This window comes from Tenrec ecaudatus, chromosome 4 (assembly GCF_050624435.1).
Source record: "Tenrec ecaudatus isolate mTenEca1 chromosome 4, mTenEca1.hap1, whole genome shotgun sequence".
In the NCBI taxonomy this organism is placed as follows: domain Eukaryota; kingdom Metazoa; phylum Chordata; class Mammalia; order Afrosoricida; family Tenrecidae; genus Tenrec; species Tenrec ecaudatus.
In genome coordinates this window covers 3809371-3832002 of record NC_134533.1, presented here as the reverse complement: position 1 = coordinate 3832002, position 22632 = coordinate 3809371, and the positions used below count along the sequence as shown (strand labels likewise).

The 22632-nt window shown below is 54.2% G+C and overlaps 1 protein-coding gene across 8 annotated transcripts in view; it reads right to left on the bottom strand.

Annotated features, from left to right (window-relative positions):
- Window positions 1-22632, bottom strand: part of SHANK2 (SH3 and multiple ankyrin repeat domains 2) — a 395141-nt gene that overhangs the window by 174019 nt on the left and 198490 nt on the right. For all 8 annotated transcript variants that reach the window (XM_075547967.1, XM_075547968.1, XM_075547969.1 and 5 more), the window contains one exon: window positions 9488-9563. In XM_075547967.1, the coding sequence (XP_075404082.1) occupies window positions 9488-9563 (76 nt within the window). The remainder of the gene's footprint in view (window positions 1-9487; window positions 9564-22632) is intronic.

Here is a 22632-nt window from a genome sequence, read left to right as displayed (position 1 = left end):
AAGGTAAATGGTTTCTGCAGATCCTTCCAAACTATAATTAAGAAAGTGGAATTGGCCAGACCAGTAGCTGTGTCCCAGGTACCAGGAGAGGTAGTAATCCGCTCAAGCAATGAAACCACATCTGGAACAGCAGCTGTAATTGCAGTCACCACCTGACTGCATTTATGATTAAACCATTGCTATTCTCTAAGACCTGATTTTTCGTTTGCTTGTTTTGCACAGGGCACATTGTTAAATGGGGATGTGGTAGAAATCACCACCCCTGCATCCTACAAGTCCTGGAAGGTGCCACTCATCCCTGCAATCCCTCCAGGAGTAGGATTACTATGTTCCTGGGTAGAAGCTGTTCTAGTGGATTCGGCATGGCATTTAATATGACGGTAGCCCTTATTGCACTTGTCTGGGACCCAGTGTGTGGGGTTCTGCCAGTTGCTCAGCATGTCTGTTCCAAGGATGCATGCCGGCACTGGGGAAACATTACAGGAAGTGTTCGGGGACCCGCTGTGAGATGAACTGAAGCTAAGATTATAACCATAACCTGAGTTCCAGATCACTGTCTTCCCTCGGAATGGTGAACCCCAGCAATAGGTTTGGTCCCTGGGATTAGTGTCACTCCTGAGCTGGTGTCTAGTCATCTGGAAAAGTCTGATTCTTTCCTTTGCTCCAGTGAACAGCCATGCTTGTAAAAAGGCCTTGCATCCTTTGGGATTAGTGGAGGGGGGGAGGTAGGGGAAGGCTGGGAGAGAGAGTAACCACATAGCTTTTTGGAAGTGAAGTGAGGTCCCTCCTCACTGGGACCTCCTTCAATCAGTGATGTGGGCTTGAGTAAAGGGGCTCAAGTCTAGGAACTAATGAGGGGTGGGGGTGACAACTCTCTATTATGGTGATTTGAGTCAGACTGCTGTTCATTTGACATAGAAACTATTAAGTATCTCTTTCATAGCTATCACATAAATTGCTGAAGATACTATGAGTCAGCAGCCCACACCTTAAATCCATATGACATTCTGGTTACCCCTTTGGTTCTGCTGTCTACTGCAGTAGCCACTCCAATCTTATTTGAGCTGAATAAATGCTGAATCTTGGACCTTGCCCCTATTTGGGGAGGGGGGGGGGTAACTAACCCATCGCAATTGGTTGTGTTAATTCACAATCAGGGAAGTTCCCACCTACAAATCTTTGAGGATCCTGGGCTTCTTCACAAATCTGCTCCTCACTGTTGAGATAAAGGATGTGGCCTCTGTATACACCATGTGTAGGTCTACACATCTGTCTGGATAAATCCACTCTAACCTGCCAATTTCCTATGCCTCTGGATACCTTCTTCTCCAGCATTCTAAGGAAAGTCTTATACTTCACTTTGACTTACTGTAGGCCATCACATAATATATGCTTCAGCTAACCAACCAAATCAACCACGAGATCCTCTCCTAACCTCTCCAGTTGAAACGTGGCACGAAGAATCTGTGCTCAGTGGGCCCATATCAGTAAACTCAAATGGATCCAACTTCATGTCCCCTGCACCCTTAGCAGCTACACACAAACACACGGCTTCTGTTCATATGTACTTGAAAATCAAGCAATTCTTTGGGAGTGTCACACGCATGCTCCTGGCCACGTTGTGTTTTGTCTCTTGGGGTTCTCTTGGGACTTGAAGGTCTGAAAGCAAAAGTGACTGGTCGGAGTGGGTCCTGGGGACATGCAGCAATGTCTTGGAAGGTATTTTCCCCCAGGCAATGTTCCAGGCATCATCTCAGACAAAAACTCTTCAGGTGAAGTAAGATTCACCTCAATGGATGGGGGTGTTTTCATGCCACAGAGTTGATTCTGACCCACAGTGGTCAGATGGGGTTGGAGAGGATAGTTACTGGTGAGGAGGCTCAATAACCATCGGTGGAGTAGCCTCTGCAGATGTGAGTAAGAAGGCTGGTTGTGTTAGCAGGAATGATTCAGTGGAAGTTCAGGGTTGAACATCCCCAGTTTCCTGCCTGGAAAAGTAGTACCACCACCTGGCTTCCGGACACTTCCCCTTCTGACAAAACTGTAGAAAAGTATCCAATGTGTCAGCCCCCACAACCTGGTCTCTCCCAAATATGTGAACCAAAGGCAGTGATACTTTGCACGTGTTGATTGCCACCTCATACCATGGACTGGAAGTGCCCTCCCCACTACTGGAGGCAGAGTAACTCCGATGACTTTAAGAACAGCCTTTAAGACGAGCCAGATTCGAGAACCCATTCAGAAAGTACACCTTCATGGCTGTGCTCCTCTGGAACCACTGCAGGTAGGCTCAGCTCACTACAGGAACAAAACCAGTGAAGGATGGATGAATGGATGGATGGATGGATAGATAGACAGATAAAATAGATAAGGATTGAGATACTGAATTCAAGAACATGACTCAAGTGTTTGTGGAGGCTGGCAACTGTCACATCTGTGGGCCAGGAGGAGGCAGGCTAGAGGCTTCCTCTAATTCATGGAGTTGAAGGTCTGATGAGTCTGAAATCAATAGGTCAGATGGGAGACTGCTGGCTAACATTCCAAGAACCGGGGGCTAAAGGATCATGAGTCAAAGCAGATGCAGGATTTGAGAGAGGGCAAGTTTTGCCCTATTTATCTCCATCTGTCTTCTTAGCTATCATTCATCTATCTATCTATCTATCTATCTATCTATCTATCTATCTATCTATCTATCCATCCATCCATCTATCATCTATTAGTAGTGGTTAGGTTTTTATGACAACTTGAATTTATATGGAAGGCAGGGCTAGAATCTTACCTGTCAATCAGGCCTCAGCCTGATGATGCCTTCTGGGGAGTGTGGCCTTTTTGCAAGGGAGAAATGGGGAACTTCCCCCTCTCTCTGCCACTTTGTCTTCCTCCTCACTGAGGCGTCCTGGAACATTGGGTCTGCCTCCAGGGGCAGCCCCAGGTGGGCAGTCTGACTCTGAGAGCTGTCAGGTTCCACCAACCCCGCCATGTTTCCACCAACTTTGGATCCACAAGACTGCACCCACCGGCCTGTGCTCATTCTGCATCCTCCCCTTGTCATCAGCCTGCAGCCCAGAGGGTCTGGAGAGGGCCCCGGCTACTGTCAGACGCATGGGCTTGAGTTGGACTGGGCTGGGATGACTTCGTGATGTCGGATTACTTCTGGATAAAAAGATCTTCCTTGTGGATAGATGAATGTGACCGGTTTTGTTTCTCTAGGCAACCAGTCGGATACACTCTCTACCTTGCTTGCAGACGACCTCCCTCTTGGGAACTTCCTTTTCATCTAATTGCCTGACCAGACGCCATCACACAATGCAAGGTGATCACACAATATCGCCAAATGACTGACACCCACACCCCAGCCAAGTGGACACCTAACCTGACCCACAAGAGCTCTGTTTCCTCATTCCGGCTGTGGCCACCGCAATCCGTGCTCTGTGCCCCACGTAGGGCAGTTGCGAGCTGGCCCTTGTCAACATTCAGTACAATGTCAGTTATTGCTCAGGGTTCATTACCTCCCTGGAAGACCCAGCCAGGCCCACACATCCAGTAAGACACTGGACTGGAAGAAACACAAACGTCTTCCTCCTCCTGACAGCCCGTGGGGGCTACAGCCTGGTCCCCATCTCTGCGTGTGAACATCTACGCTCACAGAAGGAAACCCACAAAGCGACAAGGGGATTCTCCTGGTGCAGAGTGGCTCCAGGCCCACTCAGCCGGCTGACCTTTTCCAAAAGGTGTTTGCAGGACTCGGCGAAGGGCAGCTACGGCGTTTGCTGTTCTGGGCCGTACACTCCTTAAACAAGGAGAAGCAGAAAGCATCAGCATTCTGTGTCAGGGCGGGAATGGTCAGAAGTAACTGAAGCAAGCACTTCCCTGCCAGCTTCCTGTTTACTATCACCATGGAGATGTTGCCCAGGGGCTCCACTGGCTCTCAGAGACAGCAGAAGCTGGTTATTAACACAGGGAAGAGGCATCCTGCTTGGCGCCCAGAGGATGTTCAGGTCACGGCATGGGTTCGCTGAAGACATGGGCGTGTCGCACAGCTCCTGGGAGGCAGGGAGGACTTTGCAGGATTAACCAAGACGCACAAATTAGTGAGAAGGGGCAGCAGTTGGTTCTCAGGCTAGTGGGCTGGTCAGAGGCACCCAGGAGCAGGGCGATTGCAGGAACCCATTGGTGGGAGGAGGTCCCCTCCCTGCCATTTAACTCAAGACAACCTGGTGCCTGGCCCCTGGCTCCTCATCAGGCTGACTGGGGAAGCACTGTAGCTGGAGGACAGCCCATTCCAGGACCCAGCGAGCCCACAGCCCCCGGTCATCTGAGCGGAATAAGGCTAGGCCCATTAGCCAGAAGAGCACAGATATCTTGTCCACACCAGCCGACGCAGCTGCCAGGACACAAACCAGGCAAAGACGGATGCCCACTCCATCGTGCAGACGGCGGCGGCGTGTGGCCCTTCCTTTCCCAGGATGCGGGGCTGGGATTCCTGTGCCGCCCCAGATTCCAGCTTCCTTTAGAGAAAAATGAAAAACTCCACAACAAACCCCCAAACACACTTTTAATTACACTCACACACTCTCCTACGCATACCCTCTGATCATGAAGAAGGCCCGCGGCTAAAAATACCCACCAGAGGGTCCACTGAAACACGCTGGCAGACACAGCGGTGGCACAGCACACAGCTTCCGGCGCACCCCCAACCCTCTTCCCCAAACAGTCCCTGCTGTGCATGGCATCCCTTCCGATTTCCATGGACCCTGTAGGACACAGTCGGGCTGCCATGCAGGGCTTCAAGGCTACACATCTTACTGAAAACAGACGGACCCCTCTCTCCCTCCCCCAGCGAGCATCCGGTAGTCTTGAACTACTGGCCTTGTGAGTCGCAGTCAGAGGCTTCAAGCAAGGCACTGCCCGCAGTCCTCAAAGGGGGCCGGTGAACAAAAAGAGATGGATTCCCAATACATGCTACAACACGGGTGAACAGGAAAACATGATTCCCAGTGAGAGGAGACAGCACGGAACACGTGATTTCACTGACTCGAAATAGAAGATTACGTTTAGAGGAAACATGAGTACAGCCTGAGTGGATTGGTGGCTGCCCAGAGCGTGGGGTGCGGGGAAAGGGAGGGGTGACTTAACGGGCATGGGGCTTCTTTTGGGGATGATGAAAGTATTTTGGAATTCCTGTTGGTAAGGGTCTTCGTGGAGATCTTCCACTTGCAGACAGTGCGGGGCTGCCCCCCCCCCCCAGGACTCCCTAGATCAGCAGTTCTCAACCTGTGGGTTGCGACCCCTTTGGGGGTCCAAAGACCCTTTCACAGGGGTCGCCTGATTCATAACAGTAGCAAAATTACAGTTATGAAGTAGGAATGAAATGATTTTAAGGGTGGGGGTCATGGCAACACGAGGAACTGTGTGAAAGGGTCACGGCGTTAGGAAGGTTGAGAACCACTGCCCTGGACTATTCCCACGATGGAAGAAGGTGCCCGGGACTCTTCTCCCTTGGCGCTTCTACATGGGTTTGAATTGGCAACTTTTTGGTCAGCAGCCATATGCTAAATGATGGCACTGTCGGGGCTCAGAGAGCGGTATTGGATTGAAAACCTTGTGGAGATACTCAAAGGCACAAATTGTATGCTTTAAAAAGGATGAGTGCTACGGGACATGGCTCGAATAGAGATGAAGCTGCCACTTACAGAAAACAAAGCAAAAACAAATCCCAAACACTGTATCAGAGCAGATGCCCACCGAATAACTGATCCCATCATGGGTCACATTATGGGGGACGACAGTATTATTCCGTAACTGCCAAGCCACTGAGAATCTCAGCCCAGGCAAGTTACCACACCAACTCAACCATTGCATAACCAAGGAGTTCCATGGTGGTGCTGTTAATTAGCTCCACAGAACTGACCACAATGCAAAAGATCTGGTTTATCTATAAACACTACTGATCATCACCCTAATTATTCTGTAATGTATATCAGCTGTAAGACGGTGTTTGTCTTGTTTGTTCTGTATTCCCCAAGCCATAGAGTCATCAGGGTTTAATAAATGTTGCTAAATAAAAGGATAGGTGAATGGGGTAGATGAATGGATGGATGGAGAGGTGAGTGAGTTGATGAACTGGCAACCAAATGGGCTGGGATATGGATGGGGGCGGAGGGAGTCTGGATGAGTGGTCTGTTGCATAGATGCAAGAGTGGGTGTAGATGGATGGATGGTTGGTTGTATGAATGCATGATTGAGTGGATGGTGAGAGATTTTTCTGGATAGAGGGTTTGGAGCTGAATTAGTGGGTGAATGGATGAAGGTTAGAGAGATGGAAGCAGTGGATGGACTGATAAGTAGGTGGATGGATGCAGGCACAAATAAGTGGATGAATGGGTAGATGTATACATGCAAGTGGATTGATGGATGGGTAGAGAGAGGCATGAATGGGTTGGTTGAGTGTGTGTACATGTGTGTACACACGGGCAGGTGAGAAGTTGAATGTGTGGTTAGTGGAGTAGATGGATACACCCCACGAGTTGGGTTAGTTGGATGTATGGATACAAGGGTGGATGAATGAATGAGTGGATGGATCGGTAAATGGATGAATGTGTTTGGTCGATGGGTGTCTCCGTGGACTCACGAGTGAGTAATGGATAAGGGGGTGTGTGTGCGTGCGCGTTGCTGTTGTTAGGTGCCGTTGAGTTGATTCCCACTCCTGTTGAGTACGTGCAACAGACTGAACACCGCCCGGTCCCGCATCACCCTCACAGGCACTGTGCTGTTTGAACCCATTGTTGCAGCCATGGTGTCAATCCATCCCGTTGATGATCTTCCTCCTTTCTTGTCAGCCCTCTGCGTTCCCAAGCATGACGCCGTCTTCAGGGACTGGTCTCTGTGCACAATACATCCAAAGTCTGTGAGATGAAAGAGCAGGCTGTGTGTACCTCTTTCAGGGTTGGCCAAGGCAAAACAGCCAGTTCAAGTCCACGCCAGCTCACCAAAGTCCAGGACATTGATCCTCATGCATTCCATTCCATTTCTGGTGCCTTCCAATTTCCCTAGATTCATACTTTATACAATCCACATTCCACCTGTCAACGGACGCGTGGCGCCGCCTCTCCTTTTGTGCCACGCCTCGGCAGCAAGGGGAGACCCTGGAAGCACGCTGCACGCGCGTCGTGAAGGCCGCCTCTGCTCCGAGGGAGCTCTTCCCCGGTCGGTCACACGTTGAGAGCTTTCCTGCCAGAGGGGCTCGTCATCCAGCGGGATATCTGACAGTAGCCCGCTGCTATTCAGAAGGTTTTGCAGGCCTTGTATAATGAGAAGGGGATGTCTAGGTCCTTTCTTAGTCTGGCATCGACTGGAAGCTCTGTTGGCACATGTCTGCCATGGATGAGCCTCCTGGGGTGGTGGGGTAGCATTCGGCATCACCGCAACGTGCATAGTTTCACAGGGTGACACCTGGGTGACCAGCAGTGGATGTATGTGTTGGGGTGAGGGTTGGATGGATGGGTAGATGGTAGAAGGGGGCTGTTCAGCCAGAGTGAGAGAGATCCTGAGAGCTTTGGCCCCTCCTGCTCGACTCTCCTGGATACCCCATGTGGATGAGGCGAGGGTCTGCTCTGAGAGGCGTGGACATAGCTTTCTCACCCCTCGGTGTTGATAACTGTCTTCGAATGGTCTTCAGCCATCGGCGAAGTCCCATGGGAATGGGTCCCTGGATCCGTGCTTGATCCCTGTGCCCACCCCGCATCTCCTGTGTCCCGTACACGGAGCCCTGGTGGTGCAATGGCTGTGCTTTGGCTGCTATTGAAGGCTGGCAGTTGGGACCCATCAGCAGCCCTACAAGAGGAAGACTTGGTGGTCTGTGCCCATAAAGATGACCGCCTGGCACCCTCCGGGGAGGTCAGTTCTCCTCTGTCACTCGAGGCCGATGTGAGTTGGAATCGACTCGACGGCACCCAACAACAAGGCCTCCCGACTTATGGTCCCAGTGAGAACCAATGTCCCTTTGATCAGAAGTGACCAGCTGACCGGTGTGGGCTGGATGTCCCTCATCACAGTGGCTTCTGAGCCAGGCACAGACCGCTGAGACCCAGGAGAAGACTGAGCAGGGGTCCTGGAGGCAGGCTAGCTTGACCCTCCAGTAACAAAATATCCAGCTCTGCTTGATACCCTCCAAAGATGGGGAGCTCATTACCTCCAGGGGTACCACCAAGCAGCTGTGACAGTTCCCACCGCCATCCAACAGCCGAGACCCAGCCTCGCTTCCTGGTGGGGTCTACCCTGCTCAGAGTCCTCAGAGTGCTATTGCCACGTGGACCCACCAGTAGCCGAGTAGAACGGCTTCATCGGGTTTTCAAAACTGTGACTTTCAGGGATCACACTGCCAGGCACCTCTTCCGCAGTGCTTCTAGGTAGACTCAACGAGTACACGTTCAGTTAGAAGTGGGGTGCTTAACTGCTTTCCCTCCATCACTGAAAATCCTGAAAAGCACAGTTCTACTCTGACAGCCACCAGGTGGCCTCATGGTCTTCTCTGTCCCCATCAGTCCCTCTGACTACCTGTCAGCAAGAGAGGCAGCCACAGAGCAGGTACAAACAGAGCTGGCACACACATGCACCTGCCAAGGGGGACATGTGGCCTCTCTCTGCCCCACTGGTGGTGGGCCCCTGCCTGTGAGCAGGCTGCCACCAGCCCCTGGCAACTCTCCCGCCCCCTCACAGTGCTCTCAAACCCAACATGCTGCCCTTGGGGCAGGAGCTGGACACAGAGCTTCAGGCTGGGCGTCCCGGCCCCTGGGACGAGCCCTTGCTCGCAAAGACTCTGGCAAAGGGACAGAAGGATGAGGATGAACATGAAGATGCAGGAGGGGCAAACGCTGGACCGCATGCTCCCAGTGTCCTGGGACTCACTACCCAAATCCTAAATGAAGCCCACTGCCACCCACGTGATTCTGACTCATGGCGCCCCTGCCGCATGGTGTAATACTGCCCCAGAGACCCCCCCCCGAGACTACTATCTCTACAGAAGCAGACAGCCTCCTCTTTGTTCTGAGAAGCAGCTGGTGGGTTTGATCTGATGCCTTTGCTGTTAGCAGCCCACCTCTTACCACACCTAATATTCCCTGTGACCAGGGACACGCCACATCGATGGCACCTCCTTGGGGCCACCTCTTGTCACCTCTCACTTTTCTGCACCTCCCTGCCCAGGCTACACTTTGCACCTCCCAGAACGACAGATGGGCTACCTCTGGGGGCACCTGTAGAGTGGGGTGGGCTGCTGCCGAACCCCAGGGCTGCATGGAGACCACCTCTGAGTTCGAGTCTCCGGAAACATCTCCCAGCATCCTAGCCCGGGCTCTGGGTCTCGGTGCACACCCAGATGGCACTGGAATCAGGGCCTCTGAGCGCCTCCTTGAGAACAGCCCCTGCAGCCCAGCCCCGAAGGACGCGCCTCAGCCCGGCGGGCCGCAGAGGAAGGAGCACGCCTTACCTGGCTGCATCAAAGCTGTCGTAGGAGCCCACCGTGTAGTGCCTGAAGAGCTTCTTGCTGCGGTCCGCACGGGTTTCTACGGAGAGAGAAAGGAAGCCGTTAGACCCCCTGCGCGGAGGCAGCCCTCCAGGGGAAGAGCTCAGGGACCAGGAGACCTTGTCCCAGGGTCTGGCTTCCTCCAGGTGTGTTTGTGCACCTGGAGGGCCAGGCTGGTCCCAGGATGGGGTAGGGCCTGTGCTCAAAGCAGAGGTAGATCCCCCCCCTCCCCCAGGCAGAGGATAGGGACGCTGACCACACTCTGCAGCGGAGACAGGTCCCCTGAGTCTGGACTGTGACAAGTGCCTCCCAGGTGGACACCAGGTAGAGCAGTGTTCTAACTTGACTTCCCGAGCCCGCCCACGCAGACAGGGGCGGGAGGGTAATAATGTTGATTGGCATTGTCCCATGGACATTGAATAAGAACAATCGATGCATGTGAACTGTGGTGCTGGAGATGACTGCAAGGACCACGGACAGCGGAGAGGACAAACTGGTCTATCTTGGAAGAAGTATGGCCAGAGCGCTTCTCAGAGGGAAGGGTGGCGAGATTTTGTGTGAGATACTTTGGACACGTTGTCGGGAGAGACCAGTCCTTGGAGAAGGACATCGTGCTTGGAACAGTGGAGGGGCAGCGAGAACAAGGAAGGCCCTCAAGGAGATGGACGGACACACAGCGGCTACGACCACGGACTTGGACAGCGCAGGGCCAGGAGGCGTTTCCGTCTGTTGTCCTGATGAGAGCTGTTTGTTCATGAAAAGAATCCCAGCAAACTTGATTCTTGTTCTTAATGAAGTTCCCCGTGACCCGATGAATGGCTCAGACATCAGGACGCTCCTGAGGATGGGACGTGTTCTGCCGCGAGGTTGGACATCACCTGCCCACAAGGACTACAGGGAAGCCCCCTGCCCCGCTCCCCCGCTTGGCAGGTCCAGATGCAGCCTTCTGAACATGGGGTCGAATGAACGGTGGAACTGGATGGAACAGACAACTCAGAGCTGGACAGGGGGAGAACCAAGGACCCCAAACCAAAAGGGCGCCTGGTTGAGTGTTTCATTTCCCGCCAAAGCCAGTCTCTCGCACAAGCTCCTCCTTCCAAGTCCAAAGTGGCTTCAGGAACCCAGCCTCACTTAAACTCCGGCCACGTGATCCCTGCGCTATCCCAGAGTCGGAGACGGCCTGCTTTGCTCACACCGCAGAAAGCACCTCTGCGTCACGAGGGACTCCCAGAGGGCACACAGAGGGGTCAGCGTGCTCAGGCTCCTTTCACGCCCAGGGTGCCCGGAGCGAGGCAGCCAGCCGCTCAGCCAACCAGCAGCTCCAGGGGAGCTGCGCTCCAGCACAGGACTCCATTTCCCAGCGTCCCCAGCACCAGCTGGGACCACGTGACTCATTCCCACCAATGGCAGGTGAGCGGACTCCAGCATTGGCTGTCCCTTGCAAGCCGGGCATCCAGGAAACCTGGAGAGTGTTGGGGGGGGGGGGGCAGGTTCTCCACCCCCTCCTTCTGGTGTCGCTGCCTCAAACAAAGTCCACTACTAAGTCCCTTGAGGGTGACAGATACCTTGGTGCCTGCGCCCTGGGTGCTCACAACAGCCAAGAAACAGACACGACTACTGCTCAGGGAGCCCTGGTGGCGCAGGGGGTTAAGCGTGAGATGGCTGATTGGCGTGTCAGTGGTTCCAACCCACCAGCCAGTCTGATTTCGTAAAGACAACAGCTTCAGAAACCCGAAGAGGGCAGCTTACAGGGTCTCTGGGAGTCAGGATGGGCCGGACCCCAGTCACTGAATGGGTCAGTCCATGTCCCTGGACCTTGTGGCAAAGTGGGTACGCACTGGCCGCGAACCGAAAGGAAACCACCAGCCACTCCATAGGGAAAGGGGAGGCTTTCTCCTCCCGTCGAGAGTTACAGTCTCGAGCACCCACAGGGGCCGTGCTGCCCTGTCCTCCCGGGTGCCAGGAGTCAGGAGGGACTGGATGGCCGTGAGAGCGAGACCCCGTGGTGTGACTGAAAGCTGTGTTCTCGCTGGGGCCCTGGCAGCAGTGGGGTGCAGACACAGCCCAGAAGGCTGTCTTGTCTCCACCCCACATCCCAGGGGCTGTGGGCACCTGGACTCAGGGTTTACTTTACAGACCGTTAGCCGTTGGCCATGACTGGATGTATGACCTTTACGCCTGGCCTCCCTGGGCAGAAGAGGGAGGACCACATGACCCTGTGTGCTGATTCTCATGTAACCCTATGTCTGTCAGGGCGAAATGCTATCCAGTCCTGCCTGTGGTTCAAGGTTCACTGTTGATCAGACGGCGGTGATCCAGAGGCTTTTCAAAGGTGGATGTTCAGAAGCAGATTACCAGGCCTTTGTTCCTAGTCCACCATAGTCTGGAAGGTCCATTGAAACCTTTCCCATATCATAGAAACACACAAGCTCCCCTCGGATAGCTGGATGGGCCTGGAACCAAATCTGGGTCTCCCCCATGGAGAACCGGACTCTGAGACCCTCATCACCTCCTAAGACGACCTTTAGACTCTTTAGAGCCCTGGTTGCACCTTTGGGTAAGTGCTGGGGGGCTGCTAACCCCAAGGTGGCAGGTTCAAACCCACCAGCTGCTCCGAGGGAGAGAGGTGAGGCTGGATTGCTGTGAGAAGACTTCCTATGGAGGGTTGCTATGAGCTGGAATTAACTCCTGGCAGTGAGTGGGCTCTGTATCCTTCCCATGCAACACCTCCCCCAGTACCCCTGGGGCTAGCCTCCATCTCCAGGAACAGCCCCGAGCCCAGGAAGCGTGTCTTTAAAGGCTTACTTCCCTCTGAGTGTGATCATTTATAAGAATCAGATCCAAAGATCAAAGAAGAAAGAAACCACATAAAACTGCCCAAACCTAGAAATTTCATTTCCATCTCCCTCTGGCCACTGTGAGGGCCAGCGGGAGAATGCACTGCCAGGGGCTGCATTCAGGCAGCGAGTGGCTAGGCAGGGACTGGGCAGCCTGGGAGGAGCCTGGGCAGCCACCCTGGGGAGGCTCGAGGCTCTGGGTCCCTGGTCATCATGTTTCTGGAGAAGGGAGGAAGATGAGGACATTTTCTCCAAGACACACATGAGGCTCTGAGAAAACCACTCAAAGGGGGTGGCTTGGGAGGAGGGGGCGGTGGGGTCAAGGCCCCCTGGGGAATACCTTGCTCTCCATCCCCACGTCCCACTCCACAGGGCACTGTCCCCTCACTGGTGGCTTCTAGGGTCAGAGGGAGGTGTTTAGGCAGGCTGAGAGAGTGGAAATCGCCTGCTTGCCCAATGACCCTGGGCACAAAGCAGGCTCCCCAATGCCTCAGTTTCCTTATCTGTGACACAGGCCACTGGGTACACTGACTTCACACAGCCCTGATGAGGTTTCAGTGAAATCTCACTTCTGAATCTATCCCTCCCCAGCACCAGGTCCAGGGAAGCTCTGGGGTCTGGAGGCTACTGTTGGTCCTTGAGGGGGTCTTCTCCTGGGCTTTCTCATCTGAAGCCCCCTCCTTGAGCACAGCGGAGGACACCTGAGCAGGTGTGTACCTTGGAACCTCACACCTGCGTCTCGGGTAGAAAAGGGAAAGCTGAAGGCTTATAAAAGAAGTAGATGGACATTATACAAAGCAGACCGATTTTAAAAGAAATATTGAAGGGAGTTCCTTCAACAGAGAACCAACAACCTGGGACAACATCCTGAGATTATCATCCATGGCAACACCACCCAGAAGTCCATGCAGACACAGTTGGATCTAAAGTAAAATAAACATCCTTCCTGCCATCGAGTTGATTCTGACTCAGAGTGACCCTCCGGGGCAGGGTAGAACTGCCCTTGTGGGTTTCCGAGTCGATGAGCCTCATCTTGCACTGAAGGAGCAGTTGGTGGGTTTGAACTGCTGACCTTGCAGTTAGCAGCCCAACGAGTGACCCACTGTGTCACCCGGACTCCTGGAAAACAGACCTACAAGAGCCAGCAGTGTCAATTTATAGACGACAGTGACGGTTAAAGTTCTCAAACTCACTGCCAGGGGCTCCTGACTCATAGGACAGGGTAGAACTGCCCCTGTGGGTTTGTGATACTATAAGGCTTTCCGGGAGCAGAAAGCCTCGTCTTTCTCCCATGGGGCGGCTGGAGGTTTTGAACTGCTGACTTTGCCATTAGCAGCCTGACTTGTAACCCACTGCATGCGCCATCAGGGCTAAGCTGCTAGCCCAGAGGTCAGCCACGCCGAGGAAGAAAGTCTGAGACCACCAGCCGCGCCAAGGAAGAAAGACGAGGCTTTCTGCTCCTGCAGAGATCTGTCGCCTTGGAAACTTGGAAACGCACAGGGACAGTTTTTACAATGTCAAAAGTAGGGATAAATCGTGATGTGTGAGTCCGGATGGAGGTGTGTCGTAAGAAAGGTCTGGTGCTCTCCCCACCTCTCCCCTCCCGAAACAACCAGCCATTGGAAACACTGTGGAGCCCAGTTCTGCTCTGCCACTCAAGGGGTGCCGAGTGTCCAGGGCGACTGGCTCCACCTTAGTCCCCGAAGGTCCCTGTGGGGCAGTGTACCCCCCAGTGAGAACCTCCGGGCAACATGCAGAGGTCTCTCCACTCCTTGCTGTCTGTCGGAGAGCAGGCACCCTTAGCAGAAGTCCGCAGGCTTACAGAGACTTTAGATGACACCATGCTTCCTGACCAAAGCAACCCCACCTGAGGTTTAGCCCTGGACGGGGGTCTAACTGCCAAAGAAGGGACATTTCCAGGTCAGCGGTCAGGCTGCCTCTCCCCTCCGCCATGTTGAAGGGTTGTAGACACTTCAAGCTCTAGAAGGGGCCCACGTAGGGTTTTCCCTCAGCTTCCCCCCAAAGCGCGACATCCTTTTAAACATAGACAGTAAGCAGGGGCCACGCCGGAGTGTTGGGAGATGGGAAGTATATGGGAGAGAAAGGAGAATTGGTTTGAGGCTCCGCGGAGGGGTGTCCACTGGGGACAAGTTTTAGGATGCACGTGGAGCATTCGCTACGAGGATCCTGAACAGGTTGGCTCGGGCGAGTCTATGAGGGCTAAGGGATAAATGGCCATGTGCCTTCAATTCAAATCTGACCCACGGGCCCCGGAGGACAGGGTGCACTGGCCCCCTTGCGTTTCCAACGGTGTCACCCGTACCACAGAATGCAGGCACGACGGACCGCCATCATTCATGTCCCCAGCGCAATCCTGCTTGGGGGTGGTGGGCAGGGAGGCGAGGCTCTAAAACCAGAGCTGCCGTCCCTCCAATGGCCAGGAATTCAAGTCTGAAGCAGCAGAGGGTGAGGGATGCCATCGCTGCTGGCAGCCGGGTCTTGGCTGAAAGGTGGGAGTGACGGAGAGATGTTGGCCTGTGTTTTATTGACTGTCAGATCCATTCGTGAGGTGTGATCAATGATTGACAGCCTTCAGAAGAATGGGAATTCCACAGCAGTTAACTTTGCCATTTGGGACCTGACCATAGACCCAAAGGCAGTCACCGAAACAGAACAAGGGGGATACCGCGTGGTTTAAAATCAGGAGAGGCTGTGTCTTTGCCGCCTGTCGATTCAGCCAAGAAGCTGGACTGGGCCAAGGCGAACACGGCATCCGGAGTGCAGCGAGAGAGGCCCGTTAACAACGCTAGTGCTGCAGATGGCACGGCCCTGCTTGCCGAAAGGGAAGAGGACTCGCAGCATTTGCTGACAAAGATTAAAAAAAAAAACAAGTCACTGCCTTCTCAAGACAAAGAACACCAAAATCCTCACAACCGGACCAATGAGTAGCATCCCAATGAACCGAACGGAGAAAAGACCGAAGTTGTCAAGAATGTCCCTTTATTTGATGCACAACCAAGGCCCGCTGCAGGCGTAGTCAAACCATCAAAGGACCTGCCACCGCCCTGGGCAAACCTGCGTTAAGAGGTCTCTTCAGAGTGTGAAGGAGCAAAGACGCCGCCGTGAAGACAGGGGGTGCCCGCCCCACGCCACGGCCTTTACAATGGCCTCACATGCAGGAGAAAGTTGGGAACGAATAGGGAAGACCGGAGAAGAACATGACAGTGAGGAATATGAGACACCCACGGACTGCCAGAGGAGGGGACAAATCTGTCTTAGAAGGAGTGCCGCCAAATGGCCCCGAGAAGCAAGGAGGGTGAGCCTCTGTCTCAAGTCCTTCAGACAGGGTATCCGGAGGGAGTGGCCCTGGAGGGTCAGGGGTAGAGGGAAGACTCAGTGAGGTGGACTGACATGGCGTGTGGAAGTTACATCATCTGTTGTCAATTTGAGACCATGAAGAGTGAAGGGGTGGAGTGTAGCCTGTCAATTAGGTCACAGTTTGATGACCTCATTTGGAGGCACTAAGGCGATCCATAGCTCCGGGACACACAATCACTCCCTGGGAGACATTCCTGCTGACAAGTCACACGGAGCTATGCTGATGGCAGCCAGAACCTGGGAGCTGGAGGAGCCACGTGGAGACCCTCACCAGTGCTGAGATGCTTCCACCGCCACTGGAGACACAAGAATTTCCACCCACTGCCCTGTGATCTTCCTGCATTCAGCATCATTGCATGTGTTGCATGAGCCTAAAGAGGAATTTACCAACTGGTACTGGACATATGGGCTAATATCAGACTTATGGACTTGATCTGGACTGGGCTGGGATGTTTTCTCAGTATTCAATGGCCCTTGCATATAAAGCTCTTTCCCAGACACATGTCAGTGTCCCTGAATTTGTTTCTCGAGTCTACCTGGCCTCACACATGGGGACTATCACCATGGACTCCCAGCATCGCAAGGGCTGTGAGGACAGTGCAGACCCAGGCGGCATTTTGTTCTGTCGTAGGCAGGGTTGTGGTGTGTCAGAAGCAACCTGACAACATCTCAAAACAACAACAACAGCCACAAAACTCTGAAATACATGAAAGGGACCTCACGACGGTGGCCAGGTAGTGTCGCTGCCTTAGCCTCTGATTCCGGGCCACAGGAAGACTGGATGAGGCGTGGCCAGCAGTGTTCTAAGTCTGGTTGGACAGTAATGATGGGGACGTTCCTGGAGGCCAAGGTCCTGTTTGTCTCTGCCCCCAGAGGAGCAGGAAGTCATAGCAGGAGTGGGGACAATGGTCACGAGAGCCACAGCGTTATGGACCGCTCACTCTGGGACTTCAGTCATCCTGGTCACCTCACTTCTGCATCAGAACTGTTGTAACCCATTTCCCAGCTGCAGAAACACAATTGCTGGTGTCTGATGCATTGAGTCGTTGCCCTGTGACAGCCCAGAACTGCACCCCTAGGGCCTCCAGGCTCCAGTCTTTATTGGGGGTGAGTTACCAGCTCTTTCTCTCATGAAATTGCTGGATGGGCTCAAAGTGACAACCGGATACTTAAGCTTGGTGTCTCCAGGGCCCCTTAAAGGGTTGTTAAAAGAAGTGTGACTTGGTTGGACAAGTAATTTATGTGTTCAACTACCAGTCAGAGGTGTGTCTTCATTATTCCGTGTGGCTGTAACGGGGGTGATGTGGGGGCTTTAGCAAACAGAAATCCATTCTCCTACAGTTTAGGAGGGATGGAAGTTAAAATCTAGGGCACCACTGACTCTAGACAAAGGGTCTCTCTTGACCTCTTTGTTGGCTCTGTGAAAAGCTCTAGCATTCAGTAGTCAATGGGGGTGGTGTGTGCACCCCAGGGGCCCAGAGAAGTCCTCTCGCCAGAGGTGAGTCTGTACTTTCGAGGCAGAGTGGGGACGGGGTGGGACAAGGAGAGCAGCACGTCTGAGGAATGAGAACGTGAGCATGGAGACTCCGAGGGAGCCATCTATGTACCAAAACCCCATCTGGGTGGAGTCTGAGTCCAGGGTCCGCCTCTGGCACTTGGGAAAGTAGGCTGCCTTCTGCGCCCCGGTGACACAGTGGTTACCCATTGGGCTGCCACCTCAGGCTCCCCACCCTCCTGGCCTTCTCTCCCTCCCTCCCTGGCACCCTGGGTTTGAATCCCATGTGGGCATCAACCAGCTTAACTCCTTACAACCTCTCTTTCCCAGCCCTGCAGGGCAGGGCTGATAACAACTGCCTCGGAGGAGCTCGGGGCGCCTAATGCTTTCCTTGCTGAGCTGCTAACTGCAACGTCAGCAGTTCGAAACCACCAACTGCTCCACTGGAGAAAGATGAGGTTTTCTACTTTTGTAAAAGAGTTACAGCCTCAGAAACACACAAGCGCAGTTCTAAGCCTACCTTATATGGTCTCTAAAATTTAGGATTGCCTCGATGGCAGGGCGTTTTGGTGTTTTGAGAGGCCACTTTCCTGTGGCTCTCCCGTCCGGGACTGGACACCCATCGAGAGATTGGGCCCTCTTTTGCCTTGCCGGCCTGCAGGACGGTAAGCAACGGAAGATCAAAAGACTAGGGTGGGCGAGGCTGCTCGCGAGTCTCAAAATGAGAAGCGCTAAGAACCCTCCCCTCGTCCCCCCTCCCCCTCAGGGCCCCAGTCCAGTCTGGTCTGGATTTCAGGCCCCCTTGTGACCGGGGGACAGGGTCGCTGACATCACCTTGGAGGGCGCTATTAAAAGGAGCCCTGGTGGTGCAGTGTTGCTTATTGGGCTGCGATTGGTGTGGTCAGTAGCATGCAGGCCGCAGCTCCGCAGGAGAAAGACGGCACTTTTTACTCCTATCAGCAGTCACAGGCTCGAAAAACCCACAGGGGCGCTGTGCGTCAGCACTGACTCGCTGGCAGTGAGTTTGGCTGGGGACTTCGGTGTCATTACTGCCCGGAGCCGAGGAGTCAGGGGCCATCTTGGTTCTGCTGAAGAAAGGCCTGGTGCTGGCATCCCAGAAACCTCTGTCACCTGGGGGTCCCCATGGTTGACATTCAGGACCACGCAACCAGCAGCCCTCCACCGTGAGCCTGGTGTCAACCTAGAGACACACCTCAGCCCCTGCCAGGGGGCGATTCTCCCTGCCATCTAGAACAATGGGCTTGGGGCCACCCCCTCCACACGCACAGCACTGCCCTCCCTCCCACCCCTGGGGGGTGAGGGGGGTGGGGGCCCCGGGTGACCCACCAGGGTCTGACATCAGACAGCACGCAGGCTGCGGAGCCAAACCGAGCACTGGAGCCACCGGAGGAGATGCAGCGGGAACGTTTGCTAGAATTAACGTTTCCTTTTTAAACCCAAAGACGTGAATGGGCTCTAGGGAGCGGAGCAGTGGGAGACCCAGGTGCTGGGTGAACCGCAGCCAGGCTCTCAGACTCAGGACAGGCCCCTGTGCCATCGGGGGGATGCATACCATAAGGGGCCTCAGGGGAACCAGAACCAGGCTGCCCCTGGGTGGGTCCAAGCCGCTGGCTGGAAGGCGGAGGTTTTGATACAGACAGTATCTCTGAAGAAAGGCCTGGCTATCTACCTTCCTGGCACACACCTGTGGGTGCACACACGTGCACAGCGACACGCTGGGCTCATGGAAGTCTGAACTGACGTGCTGGCCACAGATGTGGGTGCCTCAAAGGTTGGTGGGTAAATGGAATGAAAGTTATTGGTGAACTTTGTGAACCCCGCCCTCCTGCCCCGTGTGTGTATCCACCTTATGGTTCTGCGTGTCTATGTGTCTTGGCTGTGATCTTTGCAGACAGACACAGGTTTATCTGACATGTCACCCTGGGAGGGCTTTGGGCTGGGTAGTCCAGTGCTCCCCACTTGCCTCAGTGGCGTGGTGGGTCATGTGGTGGCTGCTCCAGCTGCTCCACAGGAGAACAGAGGACTTTTTACTCTGGCAAAGAGTCGCAGTCTTGGAAACCCCCAGGGGCCGTCGTTCCTTGTCCTACAGGGTCGCTGTGAGTCGGGACCAATACGGCGTGTTTGGTTTGGCTGGAGTGCGGGGCACAGCCAGCCCTGCAGCCTCAAACCTGGGCACCGGCCAGCAGCAAGCTTTCCGTATGCTCACGAGCTGGGCACTCCCTCGACCCTTTCAAGACTGAATTGTTTTCTGTGAAATTTCTTCCCTTTCTGAAACCATGTGTTCTCAGGATAGAAGACTTTTTGAATAAAATGGGGGGAACGCCCTTTTTCGAGGGAATGTGGATATTGATGCCATCATGGGGACACAAAGAGTTCTGGTGGTTCGGTGGGTTACGCAAGGGCTGCAAACTGCAGGGTCGGCGGTTCAAATCCATTAGTTCCTCTGAAGGAGCCGGATGAAGCTGTCAGCTCTTGTAAAGATTAACAGACTTGTAAACTGTTCAGAACAGTCCTGTCATATTTTGTCTTTCAGGGTCATTAGCAGTTGGAGTAAACTCAATGGCAATGGGTTAGTGGGATACATATGTCCCAAGGGACCTCTGGTGCTGGGTCTAGTGAGATGAGGTGTTTCCCCCCTCCCACACACACACTTTCTTTGGAGCCATGCAGTTCCATAAAGCCCCACCAGATGGCAGCATGTGCAGGAAGTGGACTGGCAGCGTCCCACTAAGACCCAGAAGCAGGAAATATAGGTGGGCTGTATATGTCCCGTGGGTCATGAAAGGCCTATGGAGGTTGTATGAATCATGTCCGTTGTTGCCAGTCCCCCAGAAGCTATACCAGTGGGTCTCAAACACTGGGCAGCAAAGAGTATCCCAATCCTTAGAAGCCCAGGATGCAGAGGCAAAGAGAAGGCAGTGGATTGCTGGGCTGCTTTCTTCCCCTCCAGGGACAAAACTCCTGTCATCCCGCTGGTCACTCCCAGCACGGCTGCGGCTCTTAGTCACCCCCGCAAATTGTTGGTTGCGTTGAACACTGACAGAAAACACCTTGTGGAGTGCCAGGAGCTCTGCTCCTGCCTTAAGGGCAAGCTGCTCTTGTAATTGTCACTTTTGGAAGGAAGCGGTCTTCGGGCCCGGTACAGCTGTGGACTCCTTGTGGAAGCCCTGTGACGAGACCATCTTCCCCTGCTCAGTCCCTGGAGTGCCGAGGAGGACCCAAGGGGAGGAGAGGCCCTGAAAGAGGTGATCGTGGGGGTTGCAGGTGTGGGACAGTACTGGGTGCCTGTGTCCACTAGGAATCATCATCTTGACCCATCAGCACCCACTGTCGGTCTGTCTGTCTGTCGACATCTTTGCAGAGATATTCAGGAGTCCTGGGGGGCACAGTGGGCTGTAGGTTGGGATTTTAATCACAAGGCCAGCAGTTTGCAGCCACCAGCTGCTCTATGGGAGAACGATGAGCCTTTCTGCTCCCACAAAGAGTTCCAGTCTCGGAAACCCACAGGGGCAGCTCTACCCTGCCCTGCAGAGGCGCTATGAGTCAACATTGAATCACAGCTTTGAGTTTTATTTTGATTTCTGATCTGTCCACTTGTCCTGTGGTGCCTTACACGTGTCTGTGATGCTGGAGGCTACACTGCTAGTGCTTCAAATACCTGCAGGGTTGCTTGTGATGGGAAGGCACCAGCGGAGTTTCCAGACTGAGACCAGGAGGAAAGGCTTGGCAACCTGCTCAAGAAAATCGGCCAGAGGGAACCTCAGGGCTGGTGGCAGAAGAATATCTGATGGGGAGGTGGGACATGAGCTCCCTTCCCCACCCCAGGTTGGGTGTGATGATACATAGTTTGTAGTAGCAGACCCAGGATGACGAAGATATGGGGGATGAGCCAGTCTTTGTTCTCCTGGGCACTTCAGCTCCCTGAGAGCTGAAGCTGTGGCCGCCACCCCAGTAGCTACATGCATCACCCCAAGTGTGAAACACAGGATCCCTTGCTATCCCCCTAGACACCCTGTGAGACTGGGGCCCCACTGCCAGCTGTGAAAACCAACGCCTTGAATGAACCTTGGGACTCATTTTCTGACCTCAAACCCCTGGTGAGGCCAGCTGGACGCTCCTCAGGACAGCCATTCAGACGGTGTGTGTGTGTCCAGAACCCACACGTAATGTAGCCCTGAAAACCAGAACAGACCCAAACCCACTATCAGTAATCGCTTCCAAATCATGGCGACCCCGTGAGTGAGCAGCGCATGGCGCCATGGGGATTTCTTGGCGTTGTGCCAGCAGACCTCCAGGCCTTGCTTCTGCTGTGCTGCCACCAGGTAAGGTGGAGGTGGCAGTCCCTGAGGGCCACGCCTGCCTGGGAACCTGGGCTGCTCTGGACAAGGGCTTGGCCTCTCTGATTGGCTCCTCAGCTGCCATCTGGGAGGGGCCTATTGGAGAGGTCTGGACCAATCAGAGTCTGCTGGGCGGGGCTTCCTTTCCAGGAGCAAGCAATTTCTCACCCTACCCCCCTTCAGAGGGGCTGTTGAAGGCGCCAGGGCTGCCTAGAGAAAGAACTGGGGTGCCTGGCGCTGCGCTGCCCACTCCCTCCCGTATAACAGCTCCCGACTTCTCACGGGGCGGGGGGAGGGGGGGAACTGGGGTAGACGGGGGAAGTGGCGGTGAGGCGACAAGGCCCTCCCTCCTAGTTTAGGCGGAGCCTGGTTACTACATTCCCATCTCCCGTGGCCAAGCACACGCCCAGTTACAAAGCCATGACTCCTGCTTCCTTCCTGGAGCGGCACCGCTACTGAGCAGAAACCGAGGAACACAGGTTAGAGAAGCCCCTGCCACTCGCCCCAGTCACCTACGGGCTGCGCTGGGATCAAATGACACCTGTCCTGCAGTCACAGTCAGCAAATACCTCCTCTCCCCTCCCAGCTATACTGCCCTTTCCAAATTTGTACAGTTCACGGCAGAAACCCCAAGCCCCCTGAGCAGGTACACCTGCCCTGGTCACTGCCATGGGCTTTGGTCTGTGGGCATTTGTCTGTGTGAGATCTTCATGGTAAGAGCAGCTGATGCCACGTGTCCGTAGACCTCACTACCGTTCTCCAGGTTCAGCCCTGGCCTTGTCCTGCCTGAATCTCATTGACAGACACTGAGTGTGTCCCCACCCACAGTGACCCCATGCCCAACAGAAGGAAAGGCTGCCCAGTCCTGCACCCTCTTCACCAGCGTCCCTCTGCCTGAGCCCATGGTTGCCTCCACAGTGTCCATCCATCTTGTCAAGGGCCTTCCTCTTTCTTGCTGCCCCCCCCTCCCCCCGCACTTTACCAAGCCTGACGTCCTTCTCTAGGGACTGGTCCAAAATCTCACCAACCTTGCCTCTAAGG